Raw genomic sequence first — 10,525 nt, 5'->3', positions numbered from 1 at the left:
GGGCTGGCTGACACTCTTACATATTTTGTGTATGGGGGCTTTGCCTGCATGTATGTCTGCCTATGCATGCCTGGTGTCTGAGGCCAGAAGAGGACATCAGATTCTCTGAGACTAGAGTCAGATGGCCATGAGCCACCACGTGGGTCCTCAGCACTGAACCTGGGTCCTCAGTAAGAGCAGCCATGCTCTTACCTGCTGAGCCACCTGTCCAGCCCACTGGTCATCCTTGTTAAGAGTTGATGCTTCCAAGTGTGTTGTCCGAGCACTCTGCTTCTTTCTCACAGATGTGTGTGTGTGTGTGTGTGTGTGACACAGGCTACTGGGAATGAGACCTGGACTGCAGTGCAGCTCTGCAGCAGAGCCCCTGCCTCGACCCCCCGTGAGGGCGGGAGGTGCGCTCAGTGGAGCACTCACTATCACATAAAAGGCTCTGGGATCATTTGCCAACACACACGAAGATTCAAAAACATAGTAACCACATAGCTGAATCTGCCACTGATAAAATGCTTCCTATATTTATTTAAGTATCAGAGATATATAATCCAGGCTGACTTCAAATTCTTGCATAGTGCTGGTGGCTAGCCTGCCTCTAGTCAGTCATCAGCTGTGCTCCCCATGCTGGCAACAGAGACATCAGCCACAGGACATCAGCCAAGTGTCTGGTGTGTGCCCTCCACTCTGAAGTCCTGCAGAGCACAGCCCTGGTTCCCAGTGTTGTCTCTCTCTGCACCCCTGCAGGCAGACCCCTTTACTTGCCCACTTCTGATTCCCATGCAACTTCACAAGCTCTCACAGCCCTTGTCAGGGTCAGTCTGGGAATCTGCCCCAAGAGGCAGGAAATCCCATGATCCGTGCCACACACACCTCAGCCATGCTTGCGTAAGTCATCAAGACCTCAGTTCAGATTCCCAGAACCCGCAGAGCAGCACAAGCGTCACACCGGCACTCCCGTGGCAAGAGGGGAGGTGGGCGCCAGAGCCCCTGAAGCTTGTTGAGCAGCTAACCTGAGGGCTTGGGGTGAGCAAGAGACCCTGTCTCAAGGCAGACGATAAGGCCTGAGTGCTAAGCCGGTCTGGACCCTATCGTCATGGCAACTGTGGGCCTGTGCACAGCCACTTTCCTAACCCTTCCCAACAGACACCTGGTGCCTTCTTGCCAGAGGGAGACCTCAGGGCTCTGCCTGAGCGCTGGCTCCGGAACATGGCCATTCTCCATACCACTGGCCGTGTCCCCAGGCAGCACCCCAGGAGCCCTCGTCTTTATTCTCAGTACACATTATGTAGGAGGTCACGAAACACACTAGCACACACACAAGCCCATGCACACCTCATAAAACACGCACACACACTAGCTCTGGAGCTGGTGGTAACCCTCAGTCACCAAGGCCCTCAAGTCATCACAGCAGTCACCTCAGCTCCCAAGACGGCGACGATCCCTCCTTCCCCCCACACTTCACTTTCTCTCGTTTAGAGACATGGTCTTGTTACTAGTCTAAGCTAACCCTCCTGCCTCAGTCTCCCAGTATGCTGGGGAGATGGACATGGGACTCTTGTCTTTCCCTCTGGGTGGACAGTGACAGGCCCCAGGGGACGTGGGTGCGGGGCCTGAGCCCCCCCACCTTTCTCCTAGCCACCCCCAACCTCCTCCATTTCTCCAATCCTACCTAACAGCACTCTCCTAACCCTTACCACACAAGCCTGCCCTACTCGGCTCCCCAGCCTTCGGTATAGTCTGTGAAAGCCGCCGCCCCTTTTCTGAGAGCAGCCTCCCACTGAAATCCTGATCACACGCACACACACTTGAGGACCATGGCCTCCAGGTCCAGGGGACCCGATTCAACCGGCCCACAATCTAGGCACTGGGGTGAGATTATCCCCGGGTCATCTCGGGACTGAGGTACACACACGGGACAGTGCCAGTCCTGGTGGACAGGGATCGGATGCCAGCGCCCAGTGGCATCTCATTAGGCAGCTGCGAGGTGCCGGTGGAAATAGAGGCCGAAGAGGCTGGAGAGCAGCTGGCAGGCAGCGGTCCACCAGATGAGGTAGGCCAGCACGCCACGGAGGAACAGGGGCGTCAGCAGGCTGCCCAGGACCCCTGCCACCTGGGCCGCAGTCCGCTGGGCTTCGTCCTCGGCAGGGTCCACAGACACCAGAGTGTCTGAGGACTGGGGTGGCGCCAGTGGGGTTGGAGCAGGGCCCAGGGCCCAAGAGTAGCCGCCTGCAAGAGGGAAGAAGGGAATTATGGGTGGAGACAGAACGGTGTGAGTCTAGAGACTCTCACATCAACCCCCCACACGAGGTTATACCCCACTGACCTTTGGGGGCCTCCATCCTCCCCAGTCTACCTGCTGGTCCCACATCTGCGATCTTACCCAAATGCTGCCCTCACTTTTACAGCTGGTCCCACCCTTACCAAGTCCTTACTCAGCCCTACTAGCGGCTTTTATCTGGAGACCCCACCTTTCCAGGCCCAGCCCCGCCCTCCCCGCTGGCCCCGCCCCTGCTGGCCCCGCCCACCCCACAGCCCGCACCCAGGGTCTTGAGCAGCAGTGTGCAGTGCAGGGTGAGGATGAGCGGTGTCAGGTACTGGAGGCTCACCACGGTCACATAGCAGTAGACCCGGACCACCTGGGGGGAAGCAGTAGAAGCTGCAGAGGGGGTGGTCTTCCTAGGACAGGGACCCCATGAGCAGGCCAGGCCCCTTAGCCCACGGACTGCGCCCCCCGGGGTGCATACCCGCTGCTGAATCTCCCGGGCCTCGATGCGGCCAGCCTCCTTGCGAAGCTGCTCCACTCGAGCCTTAGCCAGGCACAGGTAGGCCTGTAGGTGTGGCCGGGTCACAGCCAGCCGCAGCAGGCACAGCACCACCAGCGCCCAGAGGCGCAGGGAGTCGAAGGCCCCTTCCGATGGTCTGCAACAAGAGCCAAGCAGACAGGGAGTTTGGGTGAGCCCTCCCCCAGGCCACAATCTTTCCAGCTCATCCCCGTCTCAGACACCCCGGGTCCCTCAGCACCCCGACACACGCACAGAGAAGTGGTCGCGTTCTTCATGGGTGCCTGGTACAGTAAGTCACGGGCGACAGGCTTTGTCCAGAGCCACAGGGTGCACAGGGGTGACAGGAAGCTGGTGTGCAGGAGCAGCCTGGGGGGAGCACCACGGTGGGGCCAGGCTGACCCCAGCCTTCACCCCAACCCCCACCTTACCCCAGGAGCCACGCTTAACTGCAGCAGGGGCCGGTCTGCATTTAGGGTGAGCGCGTCCTGGTGGGTCTGGGCCAGCCTGAGGCCCGGGAATATGAGGAAGGCGCCCAGCAAGGAGCCTAGCACCGCCAGCCCAAGGCGGACAGCCAGCTTGACCCCGGGGAGTCTGGGGAGAAGAGAAGGCCTCAGGGAACCCATTCAGCCTGGAGGGTAGCTCCAGATGCTCCCTCTACCTGTGCCTTCCCCCAAGATCCAGTGCCCAGGACTCACGCCCAGTCCCACCCTTCCTTCTTCAGAACAGGCTCCAGGTTTTGGATCACGCTGGCCAGACCTAGGGAAAGATCACGTGTGTGGATTGTTACAGCTTCCAAGGCTGACTGGTCTTCCAGCTCCCAGAATCCACCCATCTCCGGCAGTCAGTTGCTACCCTTGACAAACTCAGGTCCTCATGCTTGCAGAGCAAGCGCTGTCCCAAGCCCCAGCTCAGACAATCTGTTTTACTTTATCTAATTTTTCTATATACGAATGTTTGCCTGTATGTGTATCTGTTTGCCACATGTGTGCCTGGTGCCTGTGCAGGCCAGAGGAGTTACAGGTGGTGTGAGCCTCCATGTAGATGTAGGAATTGAACCTTGGTCCTTTGTGAGAGCAGCCAATGCTCTTAACCACCGAGCCATCTCTCCAGCCCCAGACAATCTATCCATGCTGGGATGCAATCCAGAGCCTCCACACGCTGTGCTGTGCCTGTCCCTGAGCCACAGAGACCTGCACGCCCAGACTGTGCGGGACTCTTCGAGAAACAAAACCTAAGGAGGGGAGACAGCTCAGAAGGCACAGGCTGCTCTTCCAGAGTCCTGAGTTTATTCCCAGCACCCACATGGTGGCTCACAGCCATCTTTAAGGTACCTGATTCCTTCTGGTGTGTATGAAGACAGCGCACTCATATACATAAGTAAATAAATCTTAGAAATAAACAAAAGCAGGGCCAGGTACATGGCTCAGCAGTTACCGTCCCACACAGGCTCACAGCCTAAATAACTCCAGTTCTGTGGGTCCAGTGCCCTCTTCTGGCCTTCGCAGGTACTTCACAATCCCCATACACACACATAGGATGGCAAAGCACCCATACATATGAAATAAAAGTAAATCTTTTGTTTTGTTTTGTTTTGTTTTTTGGTTTTTTCGAGACAGGGTTTCTCTGTGGCTTTGGAGGCTGTCCTGGAACTCGCTCTGTAGACCAGGCTGGCCTCGAACTCACAGAGATCCGCCTGCCTCTGCCTCCCGAGTGCTGGGATTAAAGGCGTGCGCCACCAATGCCCGGCTTAAAAATAAATCTTTAGAATAGTAATAACATAAATCTTTTTAAATTTTATGTGCATTGGTGTTTTGCCTGCATGAAGGTGTTGGGTCCTCTGGAACTGGAGTTACAGACAGTTGTGAGCCACCATGTGGGTGCTGGGAATTGAACCCAGGTCCTCTGGAAGAGCAACCAACCAGTGGCTGCTCTCAACTGCTGAGCCACCTTTCCAAACCCCTGTAACAACATAAATCTTAATCCCGTTATGTAGGTGGCAGAGTCTGAAGGGTCTCTGTAAGGCCAGAGCCACAGAGTGAGACCCAGTCTCAAGCGAGGAGAAACCCCAGAGTGAGACCCAGTCTCAAGCGAGGAGAACCCCCAGAAGTGCAGCCCCAAGCAGGGGGGCGCACCCACCTGGCTCCAGACCCAGCTCCAGGGTCTCCTCCCGCACCACCTGCACCAGCATGGCCAGCAGGAGGACGAGGAAGGCAAAGGTGAGACACACGGAGCGCTCGCCGCCCTCCCTGGCGCTGAAGTACAGCCGAGTCACCATGAGGAACACTTTGCTGAGGGTGGGGTTAAGAAAGCAGGGACATCACATGGGAGGCAGAGACAAGAGGGTCCCTGAGTTCGAAACCAGCCTGGTCTACAAAGCGAGTTCCAGGACAGCCAGAGCTACACAGAGAAACCCTGTCTCAAAAACCCAAGCCAACCAAACAAAAAAGATGGGCCAACTCCCAGCAAGCTGTCCCCTGGTCTCCCCAATTCTATAGAGCTGGAGGGACAGGAACGCACCCCGTGGGGCCAATCCAAGAAAACCAGAGTGTGTGTAGAGTATGATAACACACACCTGTAACTCCAGCACTCAGAACGGCGAGCCAGGAGGTTGACGCCACATTGGCCTGTATACCTCTGACTCTGGGACAGGTTTGTGGCACAGGGGGTGACCCAGCAGACAACAAGTTAGAGGGACAGGGAAACGCAGAGGAAGGATACAGGGAGAAGGCCAGTGTGAGCAGACACCAGAACACAGCGATGTTGGCCTCCTGAACCGGGCCCAGCACAGCATAGTAGGCCTCGGTGAAGAGGTACACACCAACGGAGTACACGGCGAAATCCACGAACCACTGGTACTCCAGAAAGAAGCGCAGCACTGCGGGGACAGGGCTCAGCACGCTCCAGGCTTGCCTTGCCAACCCCACCCCACCCTCACCCCTGGGCGAGACCTCAGCAGCCGGGCTGGCGTTACCTAGGACATCCACAGCAGTGAGCGGACAGGTAGCCAGCTGGAAAGGGGCGTCTCGAGGCACTAACAATGGCTTCTCATCACGAAGGCCATTTGCCCACCTGAGCACGAGTGAAAGGGAGGTCGTAAACCCTGCCAGAGGACTCGGTGGTGCTGTTTGAGAAAGACCTTCCGCCACATTCAGGGTGGGGCAGCCTAGGCACAGGGCCAACCCAGAGCTAACAGCCAGGAACACAAGAGGCTAGCCCAGTCACCTGTATCCAGCACCATGGCGGGAGGGAGGGCCACGCCCCCCAGCCTGGAGTCCTTGGGCAGGCATGAGGCCTGTCCCTGGACAGGAGGGGACAGGCCTGCCTGGGCCTTGTGGAGTCCAAATGGGGGCCACTCACCGTTCCTTCCTGCCTCTGGGCCTTGGTTTCCCTGCCAGCACCCAAAGATCCTCCTCTGAGGGGTGTACGTATCGGAACAGGCTGAGGAGGAAAAGTCAGAAAAGCTTGGCCTGGGGGCAAAGACGTGACTCTGGTCTTGAGAGAGCACTGGGCAGTGGCAGAGCTGCCACAGGGGGCGGCCCTGTAGGAAGGTGGCCCAGAAACAGCCACAGCCAGCGGAATTCTGGGGACATGAGATGGGGGAGCTGCTCCGGCCACAGGGGATACCCTTAAACGTGTGGGCCGACTCTCCTGGGGCCCATGCATTCTTCTAAGAGGGGAAACCACTCCCACAGAACCCTCAGAAGGGGCCAGACACCAAAACAGCGAAAACCGGAGAGAGCCGGATTACTAAGGGCCAGGATGGGGCGGTGGAGGTGTGTGGCTCTGTTGTCAAGACAGATCCAAGGTGTTCTTTAAAGACACCCAAGGACACTGGGAAGCGTGGTGGTGCAGGGTTTACACCCCAGCGCCCGGAAGTTAGAGGCGGGCTCTCTCCTGCCTGTACCTCCAACTGCGATGCCGCTGGTCTCCCCAGGCACCCGCACGCATGAGCACAACCCCACGTGTGAAGACACACACCTACGCATAGTTAAACGCAGTACAAGTCTTTACAAACGAGGGCAGAGGAGGGAGCATAAGCAGGAGGGCTGGGCGGGAGGGAGGGCGGCCGGGCTGGGGCTTACCTGCCGTTACAGAGCAGCCAGCGGGCGAAGGAGCAGTGTGGGGCCAGCCTGTGCATGAGGGTGGCGGTGAACAGGGTCACCACCAGCTGCACTCCGAGGACAGCCTGAGGAAGCATCACTAGTCAGAAAGTCAACAGCTGCCAAGCTATTTGTAGGGAAGATGGGTGGACGGGGGTCCCCCGGCTCTGGTGGCATCTCTCAGAAGACAACTGGGGTGACACAGACATCCCACCCACCCTCAGATGACTAGGTCTAGCCTGTTATACAGAGTGAGTTTCAGGTCACACAAGGCTGCATAGTAAGACCCTTTCTAAATAACAAGACAGGGTTTCTCTGTGTAGCCCTGGCTGTCCTGGAACTCACTCTGTAGACCAGGCTGGCCTCTGCCTCCTGAATGCTAGAATTAGAGGCGTGTGCCACCATTGCCCATTTAAATAAGCTTTTAAAAAAAGGGGCTTAAAGGGGGCTGGAGAGATGGCTCAGAGGTTAAGAGCACTGAGTGGTCTTCCAGAGGTCCTGAGTTCGATTCCCAGCAACCACATGGTGGCTGACAACCATCTACAATTCAATCTGGTGTCTATGTAATAAATAAATAAATCTTAAAAAATAAATAATAAAAAGGGGTTTTAAAAATGGAGGGAGAGGCTGGAGAGATGACTCAGTGGTTAAGAGCACTGGTTGCTCTTCCAGAGGACACAGGTTCAATTCCCAATACCCAATTGGCAGCTCATAGCCCTAACTCCAGCCCCCAGGGAATCCTACATCCTTCTCTGGTCTCTAAGGACAGCTGATACTCAAGTGGTGCACGGACACACATACAAAACATCCACATACATAAATAAAAGAAAAAATATATTTCAGCCGGGCGTTGGTGGCGCACGCCTTCAGTCCCAGCGCTCGGGAGGCAGAAACAGGCGGATCTCCGTGAGTTCAAGACCAGCCTGGTCTACAGAGTGAGTTCCAGGACAGCCTCCAAAACAATACAGAGAAACCCTGTCTCGAAAAACAGAAAAACAAAAATCTTTTAAAAAGAAAAAAGGAAAGCCGTGCATGGTGACACACGCCTGTCCTCCCAGCACTCCGGAAGCTGAGGCAGGGGAATCAGAAGTTCGAGGTCACCCGAGGCTACGAAGTTCTAGTACAGCCTGGGCTACACGGGCCGATGTCAGGAAGCAAAGCCCGCTGCGATCCTGGCTCTCTGACTCCTGACGAGAGCCCTGGCTTCACCTCCCCCGCGTCGTCCACCCCCGCAGTCCCGGAGCTCCCTCCGCACCGCAGGACCCCACACTCCCTGGACGGACCCCTCGGGGCCTGCTCACCATGTCGGCTCCCGGGGCGCACCCACGCACGAGGCTGGAGGCGAGGTCAATTAGAGACGGGAGCTTGAGAAGCCGAGCTGCTCGAGAAGCCAGTCATCGGGCTAGGAACCGGGTTCGTGATGCATGCTGGGAATTGTAGTTCTAGCGGGAACTTTCATATCTGCTTTCTCTGTGGGGTGTAGGGTAAAGGGCCACCCAAATGCATGTTGGGAATTGTAGTTCTAGCAGGAGCAGGACCTTTTATGTCTGGTGTGCGTGCGTGCGTGTGCGTGTTGTAGGGTAAAAGGGCAGCCAAAACCCTGAAACCGGTGCCAGTGAAAGAAACATGCCCTGAACCTGAAATTAGACCAAAGTGCCAGTGAAAGAAACACACTTTGACCGGTAAAACCAAACCTGCCCATCAACCAAGCAGGAAACCAGCCAATCCCTGAGCAGGAAAACGAACCCACCCCTAAGCAGGAAAATAACCAATCACGAGATCTAGCCAGTCTCAGCTCAAGGGACTGAAACCTGACTAATCCCCACCCTGAAAATCTTCTGGGGGGGGGGGGGGGAGACGTACCCCTAAGCCCTGCTCCTGTTTAGTTTGCTGCTGTCTCCTTGCCAGAGGCAGCCACTTTCCTGGATTCTTCCCTCCCGATAAATCTTTTTGTTTGTTTTGGTTTTTGTAGGGAAAAGGGACCAGTCAAAGAAACACACTTTGGCCCTGCAACCAGAACTAAAGAAATGTACCCTGACCCTGAAACCACTGTCAAAAGAACACAGTTTGTCCCTGGAATCAGAGTCAGTGAAAGAAATGCACCCTGGCCCTAAAATTGGAGCCAAAAGGCTAAAAAGGGCCAGAGAAAGAAACACACTTTGGCCCTGAAACCAGAGTCAAATCTGACCCTAATCCTGTGCAGAAAACTAACCAATCCTTGAGCAGAGCTCTAGCCAATCTGAACTCAGCATTAAAATCTGACCAATCCCCACCCTGGAAGCCCTATATAAACCCTGTGTCTGCTCAGTTTGCGATTGTTCATGCTACCAGCCGTCCTCTGCCAGTCTGGCAGAGGGCAGCCACTCTCCTGGATTCTTCCTTCCAATAAATCCCTTCAATGAGCTTTGGCTGAAGATCTTCTTTTGCGGTGGGCGGCGGAGCAGAGGCGACCCTGGGCAGAGCAGAGCGAGCAGACAGAGCAGAGAGCAGGGCTATAACACTCTTGCCAGGGAAACCTTCCCTTGGCAGAGCAGAGTTGTTACACTCAGCTCTCCATTCTCCAGGAGCAGAGCTGAACTGTAGCAACTTCCCCGGAGAAACCTCCTGCAGAGCAAAACTGCTACACTGGGCGAACATCCCCAGCAGGAAGACCCTGTCCTGCTGGAGCGGAGCCGATGAACAGGGGAAGCCTTTCCCTGAGGCTGGGCTGTGAGCAGCTAAGTTTACTGCAACTGTGGTGGTCCTTTGCTCCCGAGCTCCAGGATACCTTTCCACCTGAGCTGTGTAACACTGTGACTCCCGAGTGCCAGAATACCTGACCCATTCCCATACAGCCTGAAATGCTAACAGTTTTGTTTTTTGTTTTTGTTTTTTTTTTGTTTGTTTGTTTCTCGAGACAGGGTTTCTCTGTGGCTTTGGAGGCTGTCCTGGAACTCGCTCTGTAGACCAGGCTGGTCTCAAACTCACAGAGATCCGCCTGCCTCTGCCTCCTGAGTGCTGGGATTAAAGGCGCGTGCCACCAACGCCCCGCTCAGTTTTGTTTTTTCAAGACAGGGTTTCTCTGTAGCTTTGGAGCCTGTCCTGGCACTTGCTCTGGAGACCAGGATGGCCTCGAACTCACATAGGCATGCGCCACCACCACCAGGCTCCATCCTTTGCCCAAGCAGAAGCCAAGCCTGGGCAGAGCGAAGCAGGGAGGGCAGAGTGAAGCATGGAGGTAAAGCTTTCGCCAGGGAAACTTTTCCTTAGAGGAGTTGTTACATCCCACCGGACCTGAGTGGAGCTGTAACAACTTGTCAGGGAAACCCTCCCCTGTCAGAGCAGAGCTGTTCCGTTGAGGAAACCTTTCCTTGAAGCAGGACTGTAAGCTACTATGCTTACTGTGACCTGTGGTATTCCTTGGCTCCAGATTACCAGAATACTTTTCCATCCAAGCTGTAACACATGTGTGTGAGGTAGAGTCCCTGTGTAACTCTGGTTGTCCTAGAACTCCCTGTGTAGAGCAGGCTGGTCTAAAACTCACACAAGTCCACGACCTCTGCTTCCCTAGGGTGGAGAGTAAGGTGCACGATACAATGTTGGACACACCCCCTTTTTATTGACTTTTTAAAAAAGCTTCATAGCCCTAGATGATGGCTGGTTACCCAA

The 10,525-nt window shown here is 55.6% G+C and overlaps 1 protein-coding gene across 5 annotated transcripts; it reads right to left on the bottom strand.

The window, feature by feature from the left end:
• Positions 1-499: 499 nt before the first annotated feature.
• Positions 500-8,318, bottom strand: Tmem161a (transmembrane protein 161A). Of its 5 annotated transcripts, none has more exons than XM_005086185.4 (12): positions 8,179-8,318; positions 6,860-6,963; positions 6,135-6,215; positions 5,749-5,846; positions 5,496-5,652; positions 4,914-5,065; positions 3,473-3,533; positions 3,225-3,368; positions 3,030-3,143; positions 2,739-2,913; positions 2,534-2,630; positions 500-2,220 (listed from the first exon to the last, which is right to left on the bottom strand). In XM_005086185.4, exons 1-12 carry the CDS (start codon positions 8,179-8,181, stop codon positions 1,964-1,966), a joined length of 1,443 nt encoding a protein of 480 aa, XP_005086242.2. In that variant the 5' UTR covers positions 8,182-8,318; the 3' UTR covers positions 500-1,963. The 5 variants fall into 5 exon arrangements, with proteins under 5 accessions (XP_005086242.2, XP_040597982.1, XP_012980760.1 ...); XM_040742048.1 differs by having other exon boundaries at positions 2,601-2,630; XM_013125306.3 differs by lacking the exon at positions 2,534-2,630.
• Between the last annotated feature and the right edge of the window lie 2,207 nt (positions 8,319-10,525).

The sequence above is a fragment of the Mesocricetus auratus genome, unplaced genomic scaffold (assembly GCF_017639785.1).
Source record: "Mesocricetus auratus isolate SY011 unplaced genomic scaffold, BCM_Maur_2.0 Super-Scaffold_6731, whole genome shotgun sequence".
Classification (NCBI taxonomy): Eukaryota; Metazoa; Chordata; class Mammalia; order Rodentia; family Cricetidae; genus Mesocricetus; species Mesocricetus auratus.
The sequence above is the reverse complement of the archived record's forward strand: the minus strand, read 5'-3'. Positions and strand labels throughout refer to the sequence as shown.

Excerpts from the sequence above, each read along its gene's own strand:
- Tmem161a (XM_005086185.4), bottom strand. Across the intron at positions 5,066-5,495 it reads CTCACACTGGCCTTCTCCCT|CAAAGTGTTCCTCATGGTGA; the intron begins GTATCCTTCCTC and ends CCCCACCCTCAG. Across the intron at positions 2,914-3,029 it reads AAGAACGCGACCACTTCTCT|ACCATCGGAAGGGGCCTTCG; the intron begins GTGCGTGTGTCG and ends CTCTTGTTGCAG.